The sequence below is a fragment of the Battus philenor genome, unplaced genomic scaffold (assembly GCF_028537555.1).
Source record: "Battus philenor isolate CCGP_79_NKW_IND1 unplaced genomic scaffold, ilBatPhil1.0.hap1 SCAF_10, whole genome shotgun sequence".
Taxonomy (NCBI): domain Eukaryota; kingdom Metazoa; phylum Arthropoda; class Insecta; order Lepidoptera; family Papilionidae; genus Battus; species Battus philenor.
The window spans coordinates 15602109-15621798 of NW_027181662.1; the positions used below are offsets into that span (position 1 = coordinate 15602109).

At 42.9% G+C, this 19690-nt stretch overlaps 2 protein-coding genes across 2 annotated transcripts in view; one reads left to right on the plus strand and one right to left on the minus strand.

The window, feature by feature from the left end:
• The window catches only part of LOC137927352 (protogenin A-like), a 104858-nt gene extending 96697 nt beyond the window's left edge, over positions 1–8161 (plus strand). The window contains exons 16-24 of the mRNA XM_068771150.1: positions 190–320; positions 961–1124; positions 1817–1922; positions 2320–2468; positions 3063–3183; positions 3819–3915; positions 4584–4641; positions 5313–5405; positions 6113–8161. Of these exons, the coding sequence (XP_068627251.1) occupies positions 190–320; positions 961–1124; positions 1817–1922; positions 2320–2468; positions 3063–3183; positions 3819–3915; positions 4584–4641; positions 5313–5405; positions 6113–6397 (1204 nt within the window). The 3' untranslated portion in view covers positions 6398–8161. The remainder of the gene's footprint in view (positions 1–189; positions 321–960; positions 1125–1816; positions 1923–2319; positions 2469–3062; positions 3184–3818; positions 3916–4583; positions 4642–5312; positions 5406–6112) is intronic.
• Positions 8162–12548: 4387 nt separating this feature from the next.
• LOC137927363 (uncharacterized) overlaps positions 12549–19690 on the minus strand; it is a 47221-nt gene continuing 40079 nt past the window's right edge. The window contains exons 9-17 of the mRNA XM_068771160.1: positions 19190–19401; positions 18245–18488; positions 17715–17785; positions 17166–17639; positions 16590–16983; positions 15601–15697; positions 13905–14447; positions 13295–13428; positions 12549–12694 (exon numbers count right to left, since the gene is read on the minus strand). Coding sequence (XP_068627261.1) covers positions 12549–12694; positions 13295–13428; positions 13905–14447; positions 15601–15697; positions 16590–16983; positions 17166–17639; positions 17715–17785; positions 18245–18488; positions 19190–19401 — 2315 coding nt within the window. The remainder of the gene's footprint in view (positions 12695–13294; positions 13429–13904; positions 14448–15600; positions 15698–16589; positions 16984–17165; positions 17640–17714; positions 17786–18244; positions 18489–19189; positions 19402–19690) is intronic.

The window sequence follows — 19690 nt, forward strand, 5'->3', positions numbered from 1 at the left end:
TCTTAAATCTGTTTTTGGATTCTCTTTTGTTAGTTAGAATATTCATCATTCACTAACTCATGTCAGCTGAAGAACGCTCCCTGTAACGCAAAGGCGGTGATGAATCTTGCTTTGCACGTGTCCAGCGACTGTGTTTGTCGCATTTACGTATTTAAGATATTGAGCTTATTGGATGCATGTTTTTTGCAGCTTCAAGAACAGCGTGTCGGTAGAGGGGCTGCAGCCGGGCGGCGACTACGAGGTGCGCGTGCAGGCCGCGGTGCAGGGCCGGGCGGGCGGCGCCTTCAGTGAGCCCGTGCACGTCACCACGCAACCCGAAGGTCAGTTGCAGCGCCTCCCACTGCTGCCTCAAAACCATAGAACAGGGTTTGCATTCTAGGTCTAACGTCTACAAGGCATGAATCGATTTGGTTCACCACTTCATTACTATTTCAACCTCCTAGTTTCCTTTTTGATTATCAGACTAACTTATTAAAGTATTTTATTTATTTTTATTTTAAGGTTTCGCAACAATTTCTTTGTAGCCTTCTCTTATTGAACCTATGTGAAATTTAATGTATTGTTGTTAAAGCCAAAACGGCTATCAGCGCACATCAACAATCGAATATAGTCATACATACGTATGTATAGTTATAGTATAACATGCGAACATATTCTAATGCACTAACTACAAGACTTGGAACACTACACAGAAAATATTTATGAAAATAATTTGCATGCAAAAAATTAAACTTAAAGATGGACTGCTGCTTCCAAGAGAGAAGTACCCCAAAGATGAAAAATATCAGAGAAATGTAAGAAGTACCGTATAACGACCCACAATGAATCACGATTGTTCTGCCAAGAGCATGAAGAAGGTCTCTACGAATCTGAACTTCTGTAGTTTATCTTCATCTATCATATGCCAATATAGTGTATTTCACTAAGCTATATAAAAAATCAATGACGTTGTGTTTGCAGGGCAGGCGCGCGTGGGCGAGCTGTCTTACTCGTTCGTGAACGCGACGGCGGTGCGCGTGCGCTGGGCGGGCGGCGCGGCGCGCTACGTGCTGCGGCACAGCTCGCGCCTGCGCCTCCCAGTCGAGCAGTGGGCTGCGCTGGCCACCGACGACACCTCCGCGCTGGTACGCTAATGCCACCCTTCAACCTTCTCCACCACTTCATCTCCCAGACCTTATTCTCCGAAGTTATTATTAGATATTCCAAAAAAATCACTATCAGAGCCGGGGATCGGCTCCCTTTGAGTACACCTTCGAGTATAAATGATAAACTGATCTTAAAATATAAACAAACTAAAGTAGAAAAGGTTATTTAAAATTGTGATTGTAACAAATAAAGGCACTGGTGCTAATCTCTGTTGGTATACAGGTTGTATAAAAAAAAACAAAAGGAACTAATATCGTATCAAGCGACAGCTCTAGCCAGCTCGGAGCTAGCGCCAAATCCAGAGCTTGTCGAACTCCTAGTCATGCTGAATAATAAACGCAACGGCTTTAGCCACCATTACTTACTGTGTAGACGTTTGACTTAAGGCATTTATCCAGATAATAACATGAACTTGTAACGAATCATTTTTATTATCATTTCAGCAAGTATGGAAAAACTAAGTTATTTGCATAACACACTTTCCAGCCAAAGTTCCCTAGTATTGCTTATTTTCTTTCGACCTCGACCTCAAATTGTCGTTCACAAAGAACGAGAGATAGTAGACGTTACAACGCCTACTGCGTATAGCTCAAGGGTCCGCTAGAGGGCGATGCTGTTTTAGAGAGCCTATGTGTTAGAACGTAAAGGTAATTTGATGTCTTCGTTGAAGATAACGGGAATCGAGCCGACGGAGCAGACGTTCGTCATGGTGACGGGGTACGAGCCGCTGGGCTACAGCCGCATACTGACCATCCCCGCCCAGGTCAAGGAGTTGGGTGAGAGCGGCACTAATGGCCATTTAATACTGATTTCTAGATTTTTTTATTTTTTACATGAAAACTCAAAAAATTCTACTAACATTTTTCGCAATTGAACCTGTTATGATTCCCCTCTGCACCAAGCTTATCAACGTTTGGACCGTTTTGAGTCCAACCGCTGTCGGCACGGGCAATTATTTCGCCCCATATAATGTAGCTATGTATAAATTAGGTTCATCTTGCATTAATTGTAGCATGAGTATTTATGATATATTATATGTTTCAATGTTGAAAACAATATGGTTACATAAATAAGTTTGTTTGTTGTCACCAAACATTGTGTACACGGGATTGTGGTAGTGTATGTGTGAGCAGTGAGCAGTGAGCAGTGAGCAGGGTGTGGTGCGTGTTGCAGAGGCGAGGGAGCTGAGCTACGCGTACACGCGGTCGGGCGTGCGCGTGTGGTGGGCGGGCGCGGGCGCGCGCTGCGTCCGCTTCGCGCAGAACATCACGCGCCCCGTGGAGCACTGGCCCAGTCTGAACGTGTCCGCGCCGCGCGTCGAGGTACCCGCACCAGCTCATCATCTTCACTTTAGCTATGGGACGGTTACTAGATATAAGGCTTCCTCTGTAGATTTCAAATTCGAAAGTGGCCTGCGTCCAGCGTCTTCTGGTCTTCTCAGTTAAAGCTGGGACAACTACTGTCGGTACAAGTGTTTTTCAAATTTTTTAAACTAACTTATTTCTGGTCCAAAACTCGAATCTTCCTTTGTCTTTAACACATAAAAATAGTGATTTAAAAGAATTTTTTATCACATATGTCAACCGGTAGGGCCGTTCACTGCAAGTCAAGGCTTCCCCAGAAGATAGCAACAATGGCAGGTCTTGCGCTGCAGCGATTGTTCCCGATATTGATTATTTCGTATTTAAAACTTATTATTTTGTTTATTTTGGTGTTTGGTTTTTGTTTATTTCTGAGACATAACTTCTCAGCATTCCAAGAACTCAAATTTTGAGTCCATTGCGTTATTTTCGGTGGGTGGTCCTTATAATGCATAGCATTCATATTTATAGACCAAACTCGACTCCTCTGCTACTTAGATTTTTTAGATTTTTAGCAATTTAAAAAAAAATTACGAGGGATCGTTCTGTCTGCAGTTGGAAAACCTGGACCCGACGCTGCCGGTGTACGTAATGGTGACGCTGCCGGGGCCCGGCAAGCCCAACCAGGTGCTGACGATCCCGCCGCGCCCGCCAGACACCTACAATCTGCACCTCAGTGAGTATCCTCTCTTTCGGAGCTCTATTGACCACGTACACTTTGTACTTTGTACACTTTTTTACAGAATTATACCCATGCGGTTTCGCTCGTATAGCATACATCACTTATGCATTGTTGACTGACAATATTTATATATACAAGGTGATTAGAAATGAGTGTAGAAAGGCCTTGAATGTGTTCTGATGATAAATGAGCATCTGTACCTTTAAAGATTACAGCTATTTCCAATCAACCCTTATGTAGGATTGTTAATAATTTACACACATAACAATCAGTTAATTTCGGCTTCAAAGAGCGTTATCCCTGTCGCACGATTGACAAAACGTCACATAGGTAGTGTGGGACAGAGATAATGCTCTACAAAGCCGAAATTAGCCGATTGTCTCTTTCCAAAGTTCGATTTGCAATATTTATCGCCGGGTACTGTACTTTCCCATACTCATTCGGATACTATTCTATTATTTTATTTATGTTTTCGATTTAATATATATATATAAATTAGTAACTTTAATCATTTTAGAGTCGAGCGCCTTTAACTGCTACACAGTTATATATACTAACCACTGCAGTTAGCAACTATCTGCCTCACTTATATAGTTCTATAGTTTACAAAGATTATTATTATTACATAGGTGTGGGCGTGGGGGTAGGCGCAGGGCTGCTGTGCTTGCTGTCCGTGGCGGCGGCCTGCGTGTGGCGGAGGTACAAGCGGACGCGTTCGCCCGTTAGGTATCAACACTTATGTTTCTTACCTTTACGTAGCGTCTCAATGAAAGTTTTTGTTGGTTTAACATTCTACGCAAACACAGCAAGCTTACATGGCGAGGGAGGTATGTCGTTTTCATGGTAATTGTGCCGCTGTTGAGTACTGGGGCACTTTAGTAAAGAGAAAGAGATATTTTCTTTTCATTATGTTTATTTTGGATTACCGACGTGATTTACTATGGTATATAAATCATATAAAATACAGAATAATTGCAATTCGGTGACAGCCAACTCTACAGCATGACTAATATAAATAACAAAAATGGATAACTTTAAAAAAAATCACTAATAATTTAAGAAGAAGATGAATACATTAATTATTAATTTTATTCATAAGAGAGACATTGGCATCACTTGTCTAGCTTATTCGACTATTGATAAAACACTTGCTAATTTTATGGACCCTAGGTAAAAGTATAATAAGGTTATTTTTACATTTTACATTGCTATTGTTGATATTATTACAATGCTTATGTACACAAGCAAGTGGTTCTCTTTTTTTAAGATACTGCTACCTGTTTCTGCTCTTCTCTGATATCCCTCACAGGCAGCGATTGCAGACGGTAGCAAAATAATTTGTCCGTAAGGTTAAAAGACAAGTTGTTAATGTTCTGACGCTGCCCTGTTTTCAGGACTCGCAGAAGGACTCGTACGGAAACAGACGGAACGAATGAGGGCTCTGAAATGAAGGTAAATCACTGATTCAGTTTTCCCCGGGGTATTCGTTAATTTTTTCAATAAGTCACGATACTAACTCTACCTTTACTTTGAGATGTGAGTTACGCTTTGCTAACAACTAGATGTTTCTGACATGAATGTAGATAGCAGAAGTCAAATATTTGACCCCGGTGATATTTAACAAAATTGAATGTGTCCGTAGCGTTACAAGTCTAAAGAATCAACTTCAGAGACCCTATTCACCTGTAAAGTATTCATATAAATAAATACTTTACAGGTGAATAGGGTCGTACGATACATTCTGCAACCATTTGATACAGCTGCGATACAAGTTAATTTATACTATGGTTGTCTGAAAGAAATCGCCTGTTCGACCGCCCATTGCCCATTTTTTTGGTCATATGTACATATTGTCTAACGAATACAGTAAACTCTATTATATAGTTAATTAAATTAAATATTTTATATGTATGGAATAGTAAAATAATTTGATTAAACAGTGCGATAGACAATTTTAATACGGCAGCTAAAAGTTAAAACACGAGTGAAGCCTGTCGACATGATTTTTTAACACTCCAAAACAAATGGCAAGTAGCACGTATTCAATTTTAGTTTATTTAGATCTATTTCTTATTGTTAGTGATAAAATAGTAGACCAGAGTAAGCAAGCGATCTGTTGCCAGACGGGGCCCGCTGGTAGCGGCGTGGGCGGGCGGCTGGCCAACGGCGCGTGCGGCGAACCGCTCCTTAACGGTCATCTGCGCCCCCACCATCCAGTGAGTACAAATCTATATTCAATTACAAATATCCTGACAGAACACAATCAAGGACCCTCATTTTGATTAGATTACTACTTCTTAGATTTAGTTTCATTACAAAAGGGCGTGATCGCCCGCAGTGATCGAACTCTGTTTTCACACAAAAACACACACATAAATAACTGAGCGCAAAATACAACACATTGCCACATTATATTCTTCAGTTTCGACACATTTGAAGCTAAATAACTAAAGTTTTATTTTTGATTTTAGTGTAAAGGTATTGATGTGATGGGTAATGCAAACTATGTTATAAATTCTTGAGCCTTAGTAAACAAGAAGTCGTTTTGCGCGAGGTGTTCGAACATCGGGCGCTGCAATTATAAAGTAACGTGTATTTACCAAACCTGCACGTTCAAGTGCGTTAAGTGTTTTATTTTGTGTAAGAGATTAGGGACATTTTCCGGATGTAAATTAATCAAACGGTAGGAACGGTTAAAAACAAAAGCGGTAGGACTCAAACAACTTTGCTAGTCGTTAATGGGGTGCCAGTTGAATTAAAACAATCGGCGCGTGCTTTCGTAATAAGGCACGGCGCACGGAAAGGTTACTAAAAAAGACTTAAATTAAATCACGATCCAGTTTCAGTGCGGAGAAGCAAAGAAATAATAATGAAATATAAATTAAAAAGTCATTTATAAAGTGTTAACACTCTTATACCGCAGGTGAAAACACCGAACGGAAAAGTGAAGCGCGGCCGTCTCTACGAGGCTTTCGACGTGTCCCGCGACGACGCGGACACCACCGCCGAGACCGTGCTCGACGACACGCTCGTCTGCAGCTTGTTGGACACCTCGCGCCGCCCCGACCCGCACACCCCCGTCTCGGCCCACGCCCCCGACCAAGACAACCGTCAAGATTCCTTCCGCAAGCTGCCCGACGACAACATGAACTCGGAGCTGAACCGCAGCGCCGAGTGCCGCCCGCCCACGCTGCAGCCCAACGGTTGAGGCGCGCCGCGCCGCCCACGCACAGAACTACACGGGGGTGGGCGACCCCCTGCTCCGGACACGTCCACACTCGTACACACCCTCTCCACACGAGGCCGGCGCGGCTCGCGCGAGTATAGCTTGGCGTGTTTCGTTCCTAATCTAGACTTTATTTTCAACGACTCAAGGCTGATTTTTGCTAACAATAGTACGGGTTTTATACGTAATTGTTATTTGTAGTTTCGTCGGCTCGAAAATAGCACGTATTTCGTAGGCACGCGAAGCTATCCTCGCGCGACCCGGCCGGCGGGCGCGCCGCGAGGCGGGACGCGCGCAGCGACAAGATTGTATTATATAGACGTAGGGCGCCCTCCGGCGGCGCGGAGGGGCGCGGGAGGGCGCGGCTAACATAACTACAGAGTAGAATTCACCGTTAGTGCAACTCGATCGTACAAAATATAGACCAAAATGGAATCCAAACACCCGTTCGACGGCCGAGCTCACGTGTACATAGCGCGAAAGTATTTATTGACGTTGAACGGAGAGTATTTATTTGTCCGCCGTTCCCCCAGTTAGCTCGTAGACAAAGCCCGAGAAGCTACCCCCGGCTACCCCCCGGCTACCCCCCGGCTACCCCCGGCTACCTCCGCTCCACATTCCAGCGCTCACCACCTCGCCGACGCACAGTTTTACTTTCATATTATATCCCGTTGTTAATAGTTCGCGGCCGCAGTGTAGCGCCCCGTTTGTTTAGCTACTTACCCAAGCGAGCAGTTAGATAGTTAAAGGATAGACTTGTAAAAAGGATAAAAGTATTTAAATATAAAGATATAACAACGAACTACTGATATTATATGAAACACATGGAATAGTTTATTGATAGAGAGTTACGCGACGTTATCTATTGTGTACGTTCCCGGCCGCGGGCCGCTCCATATCACAATCGCATCTACCTCATTTTCTTCGTAGTAAGGTTCTTTTACACCTCGTCGTGCGCGACGCGGGTGAGGTTAAGTTGTTTTGTTGTCCGCGCGCGCTGCGCTCGTTGCGAGCTCTCTCCGAGACGCAAACGGCTGCGCAGCTCCTCCCTCAGATGTCTATTGTTTCACGTTGACCCTTTAATACAAAGTTTTACAGAGCCTTTATCGTGTTTTCAAAATTATAGCGACGAGTTGTCGCACACCTCTATCCCAGGTTTCGTTTTATTGCCGCCCGACAGCAAGGCACGGAGCGCGTGCGCAGCTCGAGGCACCGCGGTACAACCTGTTCGTTAAGTTGTGAGTCGCGAGTGGCGCGCGCCCGCGGAAGTCGATTGACGAAACGTGTTTTTAAAAAGTTATTACAAATTTTACAAATGGAATATGAGAAATGTAATTAAGATGAAATCAAAAAGAATAGTGTACAATAGAGCTATTTATTTCGTTGACGTAATATTAAGGCGCCGCAGTGGCCGCGCTCGACTTCCGGGGACGGCGCCTGCCTTGTAAATATAACATATTAACTCAGTTTAAATATAAAAATTAAAATCGCCGACTAAGTACCTGAAAACTTCAATTACACTAAGTTAACTTAGGCGTAGAGTTAGGTCTTAAAATCTAGAATTTTATCTTTGGCGCTAGGTTTTGTCACAGGGTCTAAAGCTTGTAGGTCGGCACGGCGCCGCCACGCCCGGACCAAACGTTGGCCAAACTTTGTCTACGTGCGCGGACACGCATCGGCTCCTCGGAGCGGACGTCGACGCCGCCCTCCGACGTCCGCCGCCGGCAACGCAACTCGGAGGTTTAAATAATCATTTCACCTTTTCTGTGTTTTATTATTCTGGTTTGACACCTCTCCTTCAAAATAATCGTGTCATAATTTATAAAAATCGCCAACAAGTGACGGAATTGAAAATGCTTTTGACATTCAGTTTTTGCAAAATTCTTATATTTGAAAGAAAAATCTACAAAAATCAGCGAAAGCAATTTTGCAATCCTATTTCTTAGTTTTCAGACGTCGCCGCGTGTGGCGCTAGTATCATTTAAAGATAATTATTGCCCGGTATGAAGCCGTTACTTGGCTCGTTGAGACCGCACGGCGGCGCCGACGTTTGCCCCGAGGCCAGCACTCGATGCGTGCACAGATAACGTGTTTCTGGTACTAATTAAGGTCAGGTGAGATGCAGTAGTGGTACGAAATTCTTTTTATTATTCATTTTGTACATTACGTATCTGTTTACCGCGTAGTGTACAGTGAAGTGAGCGGATCACGCCGCTCCTTAAGTTAAGCCGCAATGTAGATTTACCTTAAACACCTGGACAATGTACAAGCGTTTTGTAATTTATTATATGCGTATATACAAAAAAAATAATAATCATTCGATACATAGATATTTATATAGTTGAATATGTAGACCGGTCACCACAGCCGTTGGTAATAACGCGGATATGCGAATTGTAAGGATTTCTATAATTGCCCACTAGGTGCGGACAATACAACCAATTGTTATTTATATTTGTGCACGACGCATGTCCGCTTGATTACCGCCGCGCAGCCAGCAGATGCAATAGATGTAATTCTAAGAGACCGAACACCGTAATATAAAAGATATTTTCTTTGTTGTAATGTAAAGAATGTGTTCGTCCATTTCGGTTGAACGTCTCCGTGTGATGTGCAAAGGTACAATGCAAGCGGACGCGGGAGCTGTCGGGAGACCTTTTTTAATTATTCGTTCTATCCATATTATGTTATCAATTAGTTATTGTCTAGATGAAGCACAGTGCTCGGCGTGTCATTGGACGGGCAAGTAATAGTTCCTACCACACGTACAACACACACTATTGTAAATAGTGATGTGATTGTTTTATATGGAATGAACACACTCGCGCGCGAGACTATTTGTAGCCGCAAAGACTGCGCGCGCGCCGCACGCCGCACGCGTGCCGTGTTGCTGACCATAAGTTCCTCGATGGTTGCCATTTGTTTGGAGACATGTGCTTGATGTGTTACATTTTGTTCAGTACCTGAAATTTTTGTGTCTGACTGTATTGTTATATTTATAATTTTTAGAACACCGTGTGATATTTTCAATTTTTTACATATTGTCGTTGTTACGTATGATTTAATTCGTTGATTGACTTTTGATAACAAAATTAAGGATTACAATTATCATTTTGTTCCATACATACCTTGAGCTCTCGTGTCTTGAACAAAAAATAATAAATAAAAACAGTATTATGGCGCATGCGCAATGCGACGCACGCATGAACTGCGACGTTCAATCGAAACGGACGACTTTCTGATTAGTGTAAGCGTACAATAGTGTTCCCGTAATGATAATTATTTGATACGTTTACTTGTGTAGTATTTGCCTCTATCACGTTGGCTTGTCCGTCCTTTGAGTGAGAGGGAGCGAACAGGAGTGGTTCCGAACAAAAGCCTGATGCACGTGCCTCCGCTGAGATGTTTAATTTAGGAATCTCATCGCGCAATAATATTGTTAATGAACGTTGTAACTTTAATATATGTGTAATGTTTTTTGTCCCAGATGGCGCTGTTCGCAACTATTGGCGGGTCGCGGTTTTTATTAATAATATCCGATCTTGATTTCTTAACTTGAACATACCAATGCTAAATTAGCAAAATATAACATTAAACCGGATTAAGCAAATCGAAAAGATTTTAAAATTTATTCAAATTGGCCGGCTGTCGTAATTGATTTTGTCTGAGAAGATTCCCGCCATAATTCTCAAGTCATAAATGTATTTCGTGACAAATTTAAAATCTTTGGATTTGTGTGTTATTATACGTAACAATCAATCAAAATGTATTTGAGCGAGGGTCGCGTGCGCACAGCGCCGTCGGGCCGCAAGCCGACATCACTAAGCGGGTGTTCCATTCCAATGTGCAGAACCCACACAACCTTTGTAACGCGACATTCCATAACCGGCTGCAATAGTTAATCTCTGTCAGATTTTGTTTTATTTTATTGTTTTATTATCTGTACCACTGTTAACAAATTTTATTTCAATGTTGATGGTTAGGCTCCGCGTGTCTCATCGAGTGAAAAATCCGTTGGAAGCAATATTTATTTAAGCGACCGTCGCGCGCGGTTGCATGTACTTAGGTTACGAAGCGTACATTCACTTATTGTTTCGTACGGGTTGGCAGTACGCTAGTGATTTTGAGAGCGAGTAGTCCAAGAGCCAGTGCGCGCCTCACATGCGTTGTTTTATAAAAACTGGAAGCTACTCGGGGCATCCTCGCATGCGTGCGACCATAAGGTTTGACCCAGGGTGTCTTTGGCAGGTGACAAGTACTAAAGGTGTGCATTGGGGTTGGAACTATTGAATCTCGATACTAGAGGTAAATATTCCAATAGTTATTCAAGTAACATATAAATTTATTTTTTTATAACATAAGATAGTAAAGTTAAAATTTATTAAAATTTAGGTAAGTCTGACAAGAGGTTGGCACGATGTAGTGTTTGGCACTTGAAGTTAAGTTTTCTGATAAAACTTCGAAGATAATATAAAAAAGTTAATCTTATTTTTTACTTCTTTTGTACCTGTCATCTGTCAACAGGCACCGTGAGGAAACGCGTGAGACGCAAGTGGCAGGACACTGTGCTGTCAAACTTGTTGTGTCGTTTTGTGTTTTTAAGAAGCCCTGTGCGTCTTTTATTTTTTACACATAGTCGAGTCAATGGTTTTGTTTGCGCTTTTTTATTTGTTATGTTCAACATGTTGAGTTTCCATGATACTTCTCGTTTTTTTTTTTTTGTAGTTTTAGTTTTGTCTATTACCGAGGATTGCTAATTCGAAACGTCCCGAATCCAGTTCTCGGGTTGATTTCTTGTTGACTCACTTATAGTTTGCTTTCGGACAGGACAATATCGCTGAGTTACCGGTTATTCCGTTCCGTTTTCACTCGTTTTCACGGCGCGTTGCTCCTCGATGGGATCGAGTCAAAATATTCCAGTTGAATAATTAAAATAAGGAAATTATGAAACGGGTTGTGGGGACACGGCGCGCGCCCGTGCTCCCGCAAACATTAAGCTAGTTTATAAATGATATTGAATCTACCTCAACCAAATTACCCATTAGCGTCGTGTGTAAGTGTTCTCTCGAGTCTTACTATTATTATTATTATTAATAAATAACTGAGCCGTAGTGTTTTGATAATAAAATTATTATTAGTTCCGACTTCCCATTTTGATACGGTAATTATTGTTACCAAGCGTATTGAATGCGGGCGCAGGATTGAGAACGAAATTAAATTTTAAATAAATTGAACGTTCACGATGTTTCATTTGAACTTGTACCTCCTCCTCTTCGCAACCAGGATACCTGATAACTTATATTCGTAACAACTTGATGTTCCTGACCCATGCACGAGGACAGAAAATATGTTGCAGAGTAATTTCGAACTGGGATGCAATTAGTTATTACTCGAACTGGTGCCTGACATGACAGATAAGTGATCTTGGATGCAGGCACGGTCTACCAGGTTCTGTTGGAAATTTTCGAGGGAAGCCTATGTCTTGAGTGCACGTCCTGCGGCTGAGATGATGGTGTCGATAACATGCTGAATGATTTATATAGTTTTAAAAGTATTTGTTTAATCGCAATAGTTTCATGAAGTGTCTGATAAGTATTCACAAACTTCATAACGATACGCAAAAGAAAGCTCCTGCTCTTGTAAAACAAAGTTCTCCTTGTTTCATGTTTGAAATTCGATATTCAACCAGAACCAGTGCTGCAAATGTCAGCGAAGTGCGTATGTGTTACCCGGCCTTGTGAACTAAAATGAAGCCAAGTACCGTAACGGTTATCTGTTCTTAATCTTTAAATGCAATTCAACAGTTGGCCGGGAACAAGCCGGCAGTAGCCAAAACCTATTTTTAATTAAATTCTGTTTCAGTTTTTGAACACATTTTTTGTTAGTTTCGATTTATTTTTGTATTTTTCACAATTCTCGCTATATTTATTGGTGGTTATAGACGCATGTTTAAAATTCTTCTAAATTAATTTTGATAACACTAGACCGTAGCGTTTGACGTCAATATGCATTTAAACTTGTCACTTGACTAGTTACTACACCCGGTTGGCGGTGCCTGGCTGCTTCTGCCGCCGGGCCAGCGCGTGCGAGGAGAGGAATGCAAATAAAACAAGTGATGCCGAGCGAAGTGGGTTCATTGGTTGTTGCGCAGCTGCACGAGCAGGCTCTGCCGGCACAGGCGCGACACGGCGCCGCCGCCGCCGCCGCCGCCGCCGCCCCCGCGCCGCCGCAGCCGCGCCGCCAGCCGCGCCAGGCTGAAACGCGCGCGCCCGCGGGACGCTGCAACACCACGCGCAAGGAATTACAACTTTAGCTAGATTCTCAGGATTAGAGCAGCGAAGGCGAACGTGACACTCAGACCTATTTTATTTTTGTGATCACTTTCAATAATCTCCTTAAGGCAATAGTTAATTCATTCTAAAATTATATTTTCATTTCAAAATCCTTTGCAGTGCTGAAAGGCTTTGGTTTAGTTTTTGTTAAACTTTTAGAATATATTTCTTGACAAGAAAATTTAATGTAAAAGCTTACGCAGCTTTGAAAAAAGAAGTTGCCAATTATATGAAGCTTTTTTGTTATCTTTCCTCTATACTGCCAGAATTAAAGCGCTGGAATTACTGATTTGCTTGATGGCAGAAATATACCAGATGCCTGATGACAGAGATGATAACTTTGACAGACAGAAGATGACTACTTTTTTAAGGTAATGACAAATTTAATTCGCGGTAGGAAAAAGAAATATACCGCGGTTCCAGTTATTTATGGCTAATTAAAGCATTTAATTAAATACGCTCAATACTTTTTACGTAAAAAAATATACTACGCTTTTATTGTTCTGGAATGATTTGTGGTTGACGAGACTGATGTGAAATTGTTTACCTTCAGCAACACGTTGCCAAGCTTCTCTGTCCACGTTGACCATGCCGGTGGAGGCGCTCCGCCCCAGGGATTGCTCCTGCGCGCTGGAGCCCGGCGCCTCCGCCACGTCGCTCTCGCAGCTCACGCGGCTGGACCTGCGCCAATTTCAAGCTGAACTTATTTCAAGTGTAACGCACAGGCAAGGCGAAGACATTATAGTTTATCCATTTAAATAGTCTGGTCACTGTATTATTCCCTACGCGTTGCAGATGACGACACGAGGAACATACATATACTATATTAACATATATTACTATACTCTACTAACATACACTATCCGCACGTGCTAAACTTGCATGTGAGACCTCGTCCATATGATTTTTGTGACCTAAATTTGAACAACTTGTCCTGTGAAAACGTTAATTAAACTTGCCATTAAATTAGGTATAATTAGTCAAAATACTCATTTTTCTACGAGTGTCTGCTGAGACCGGAACTAGTTAACTGCTTAAGGCGATGCAATGTAGGCGTATAATAGCGAATATACTCCGCTCCCGGCTATTCCCCTGCCGTGGTATTCCTACTTATATATCACAGTTTAACAGGCTACGAATAGTTTAATGATCCGTACCGGTCGCCGGGGCTCAGATCGTTCGCAGAGCTCGTCCCTTCCCTCCTCATGGGCGGCGGGGAGGCCAAGAACCTCTCCCGGGCCGCGCGGATCCTGGCCGCGCGCTCCGACAGGCCCGCAGCCGCCGCGTTGCTTTCCGCGAAGCAGAGCGGCTCGCCCGTAGAGAACGACCGCTCATAGAAACCGGTCTTATCTAAAAACCTGGATAAACTCGGCACCAGCGTGTCCGACAACTGCCTCAGCACGGGATGAGGGTCGGGAACGCTAGGGAACGGCTCGGACACGTCGGTGGGTGCTGGCACTACGGTGTCGGTGCTGGCGGTGGCCAGGCGGAGGGTTTCTTGGCTGCCCTCTTTCTTTTCCTCTGCCGGTGATTCATTTTCCTGTTCGGACAGCAGAGCGCCGGCACTGTGCGACTTGAGCACTCCGTCCAGAGTGTGTGCGGCTGGCGCCAGGTGTTTTTCGGCAGAAGTTTGGTCCCGCCTGGACAGCTGGCAGGCGCTCGCAGATTTCTGTACCTCTCTTTCCAGGAAAGGGTTGTTCCTAAAATATACATATGAATTATTATGTCTGATTATAAATTGCTCGTGTCATTACTACTTAGCGTATCTTTGTTAACTCGAATATTCTAGATATATCATGTTTGATTGTGATCTTTAATATTTTTATCGTGAAAAATGATGCATTCCTAATATATACGAGTATATAATAATTAAAAATATTACGGCAAATATTTCGATCTCGCTATATTCAGCCAGTTCGTAACTTGCCGCATGTTCTCACAAACGCTTGAGTTGTACACAAGTTTGTTATTTCAATACTATTTAATTCCACTTTGCATAGCATTAAAACTTATGGGAAACTATTTTTAAAGTTATTCTATTTCTTATTAGGCCAAGTAAAATAAGAACATTGAATACGAAACTTGTATAATTGGAACAAATCGCAAGGGCGATCAATATAGAAATACAGGTGTAACGGAACGTGTAAATGAAAATTCGGTCAATATTGTTAAGGAAATAAACAGTACTGCGCTAGAGAAACACAATTTCATGATATATCGGAGAGAGTACTTTGAATTTTGAATCGAGCGTCCCCGTTGTTTCGGCAACCAAATATATGTTATTTGGTTGCTGAATCTGACACAATCTTCTTCTTTTATCTTCTACGAATAAATATTGATTTTTACCACTTGTCAGCGGTGTACATCGACAGCAATTTTTGAATGTTACCGAAGAAATAGATATCTCTGGCATAAGGTTTTACATGGTTGCACTCGTCACATCGAATTGCATATTTTGTTTGAGATAAATGAAAACAGTTTGACTTGAAACTTTTAATTATAGTACACAAACGCACGCTGTAGACAGGCTTGTCCGGGGTAGAGTGAATGGCTCTAGATCAGGAGGTCAACCGCCTAGCATGCGTGTGAGAGTCACTTGTGTATGTTAGGAGAAGAGCGCTAGAAGAGCCAAATAGGAAATAAACTATAATCAGATTGTACTTCCCTGTAACAGCACCTTTTATCTTAAAACTAGGAGGGTTTGAAATGCGCTCAGATATGAGAAGAGGCCACAAAGAAAGAGGTGATAGAGAGATGGTTGTGATAAAATCAGCGCAACGAGCACCAATTTTGTACCAACAGCACCCAGCTAAGAAGAGAGAGCAAGGCCAGAGAGAGGGTCGCTGTCATTACCTTATGTTGAGACCGACGGGCAGGTCGGGCGGGCGGCGCCGCTCGGCGCTGGGCGAGCGCTGGGGCGGGCACGCGGCGCTGCTGCCCGCCGCCGGACCTGCGCATACACTTTACAGTCACCAACACCGCCATCTACCGTAGATAACATACGTCATAACCTACTGGAGAAAGTTGCCTACAACCTCGTACTGACCCACGGTCTGTCCTTTATAGCTCAGCAATTGACTGCCTAATAATGATGTTTAATTTGTCTCGTAGTAAGTAGCTTTCAAAGTTTGAATGTATAGCTCATTTACCAGCAAAAAGCTTTAAAGTTTTTAAACTCGTAATCAATCTATAACCCTTATAATTTAGTTGATATTAAAGTTTTTTTTTTTAATAATATGCACAATTCTTATTTTAATACCATACTTTAAATGACTGTCAAATGTTTATGTAAACAGTCGAGCATTTTGAATCGGTAATTTAGAAATGACATTGTACAACTGTTCAATAATGTGAATATGTTGCATCGTATTAAATTTCTGACATCTGATACAAGATGCTGAACGAGGTGTGATTTCATACGGAACCGATAGATGGCACTCACACTTGATTGCCTCGCGGTGTTGCCGCCGATGGATAACAAAGTTAACAAATGTAAATAAACAAAGACCAGTGAATTGAACATTTTGAAGAAAATATTATTTTGGTATAATTAGCCTTTGTAGTTTTTTAGCAGAAATATTTTTTATATATCATTTGTTGATCTTAAAAAGAAATGACTTTATACATTGTCAATATAATAAAATTTAGTATTAACAGTACATTCCCACAGCTGAGAGATAAGACTTCTATCATGAGAGTACCGACCGTACCGAGCAAGATCAATACCCGGAAATTTGTTCGGATTTGCAGAAGCTGTTATAGTTTTGGCCTAAGAATGCGTCTGTTTTGTTGCTATAATATTTACCTTCATCGTAGAGTGAAGGTGTACAAAGCAAAATTACCTTCTTCATTAATTTTCTTATTGTACCGCTGGATCATGATGCGGATGGAGGGTGCCGCGTCTTTGACGAGCGGCTTGCGCTGCGCTGACGGCGACGTCGGCAGCGGGGGTCTGCTCCGCGCCTTCTGGTGGTTCCCGTCTTGCAGGTCGCCGGAGCTCTTCGAGCGCATGTTGAGCACTGTCTTCTTGCGTCTCTCCTCCGGCTTCTTCCTGAAACCGGCGCGCTGCAGGTCCGGTCGCACACCCGCCAGGTCCTCCACGTCCACGGGGATGACGGCGCGCGGTACCGACTCACCGCTGCGCACTACAGGCGAGAATATTTTCCTGGTCGTCTTCACAATCACCTCCGGCGATTTCTCCCTCCGCTCTGGAGCTTTTAGCTTCAGAACGAAAACCTGAAACAGTCGTCAGGACAAAATACAATTCCGTTGTAGGGCATGTGTGTGTTTTTAGAGAGAGTGGAGTTGCATGCTCTTGCTCATGCATTTCAAAACTTTGCGTAGGAAAAAACCCTCCGCAAGAAAAAAAAATTATGGTACCTAACTAGTGCCAGGTCATATGAAAGTTGTTTCATTACCTCTCCCTCGGAGTCTGAATGCAGCGATGTCGGTGGACTTCTAGGTCTTTCTGAAGTTCGTCTTGGCCTCTTCCTTCTCCTGGGAATTTCAACAGTAATCGTGTCTACGTCTTGTTCGCTGTCGCTCGCGGAAGGCTTTGACTGTTCTCTTTCTAATCTGGCCCTAGATTTAGTTTTCTTTTTTCCGTTGGTTTTGTCGCCATCTCTCCGCTTGAAGTCATCTTTTGGCTCATCGTTGCTTTCTTTACCGTTCTTAACGTCTTTTAAATAGTCATCTTGTTTATTTTTCAAAATCGATGCCTTACTCGTCGACAGGGGTTCTTTGACTTCTGTTTCGGAAGCCGTTACTTCATCTTTAAATCTAGATGAGCTACCTCTTTCAATTTCTTCAATGGTTTTCCTGATAAACATTGCATCTTCTTCTATGCTTGGCTGCTGGCTTATTCTTCTTCTGCTCGTGTTTTCAGGAATTTTCTGTCAAAAGAACGCCTTGCTTTTAATAGATTTTGTAAGCGGCACTAGAGCCAAACGATTAATGAAGACAGCTACCTGCTCGCGCGCCGGCTTGGACTGCAGCGCCAGCTGCTTTGATTTGAAACTTCGGGAATCTGAAAGGACAACTACTGATATTGTAGTATTAAGTCAAAGTTGAACTGATTTCTGAGCCTGAAAATTATAGTTTCGCGAAGGAAGTTACTAACAATTCTGTGACAAATATATGTCACCACATAGAACACTAATTTAGTGTCAATTTTAGTTATTTTATTATTGGTGTGTATTTTAAATAATAGTATAGATTTGTTGTTAACACAAATTTCTAAAGCTGTGTATGCCTTCAACAGGCAGACACAGTTAAAATGGATATAATTATTTTTCAATTTATTTGTTTACATATTTGTACTCCAAAGTGATAATAAAAAAACGTTTAACACGATATGAAAATACTTAAAAAATTAAAATTAAACAATTTAAGTACAAGATGTCGTCTTACCGCTCTAGGCGGCCTCTACCAGACATCCATTAGAGACATGCATTATTTTATAGAAGTGAATGTGGTTTGGGTGAAAGTAAATACTCACCGGAGCCGTTGGGCTGCAGCACGGCGGTGCCGGTGAGCGCGGAGCTGGTCTCGCACAGCAGACGCGCCTCGGCCCGCCCGTACGTGTAGACCGGCTTCTGCGGCGCGTGGCGCGGGGACACGGCCATCAGCGGCGCCGCCGTGCACACCTCCTCCGCCTCCACCTCCACCAGCACCGCCCCGCGGCCCTCTTCGCAGGCGCCCTCCTCTACGCCATCCTCCGCGCCCTCCTCCGTGCCCTCCGGCTTTCATAACAAAACTTATGCTTTGAAAATCTACTACCATTTAAGAGAGCAAAATATTACGTAGATGAAGGTATTTGGCCAGTGTGTGTTTCCAGTGATGACATATGGATCTGAAATGTGTGTTTATGACAGATCTTATAAAAAGGGTCTAGGTTACTTAGAGAGCAATGATGATAATTATGAAATAACAATGATTGTGGCATATTTTACATATTTCTGGGTGATCACTTGACACAAGTTATTGAAAATAGCTGTAAAACATTGAAAGGTTTCAATTGATAAAGGTGCTATAAATTCATAACTATAAAGTTTTTACATACAAAAACAATCATACTGTACAGAATGAAAAATTTTCACAATACGTAGTCGATACCTATGACAAACTTGTCCAAGTGCATTAAGTTAATTAAGGTAAGGTTGTTATATTTTGCTCTAGGCGTGTACGTTTTTACGTGGTTTATTTTATTCGTCTGGTGGTGGGCGCTGTAAGCCCTACACGATTTATACATTTTCGTCGGACTCGGGGCTTGCGATTTCAGAATCAGCAAGTTAGTAAATTTAAAAAAAAACCTGAGTCTGATGTGACGTCTGACGTATTGTGTTGGCTGATATCTGCTTGGCTGTCGGAGGGAAGCGTAAACCTCTTCCTCCAAAGATTTTTAACTGAATTGACGTGAGTTGGGACAGGACGTGGCGCTCACCGAGTGATCGCGCTCGCAGTCGGACAGGAAGCGGTCTGCGCGGCGGGCGGTGGGCGCCACGCTGCCGTCGGACTGGGCGCGCGTGAGCGGTGCGGCGGGCGGTGCGGGGCGCGCGCGAGCCTCTCGCAGCAGCGCCGACGTCGACGCCTCGGGCGCGATTCCGCGCGACTTCTCCCACTCGTGCAGCTTGCGCGTGAACGACCGCGAGATGCCTGCGCACACAGCAGCGCCGTCAGTGCAAACACACTCCCGCATCACCAACTGTCGGTTGCGAGAGCTCAAATACAACGTCACCAAGAGCTTGTACTAACCCATCACGATATCTTTGTAACGATTGCCTCCGTGAGTCTTATTGATTTGAAATTTGGCAGAAATATTCCTATCGGCAAGTAGCGAGCGGAGAACGGTAGTTCATTATAAAGAGCAGAAGTATAATGCTTTAGACCCATGCTCACTTTTCTGACTTAACACGTGATAGCTTAATGGGGAAACTTTTATGTA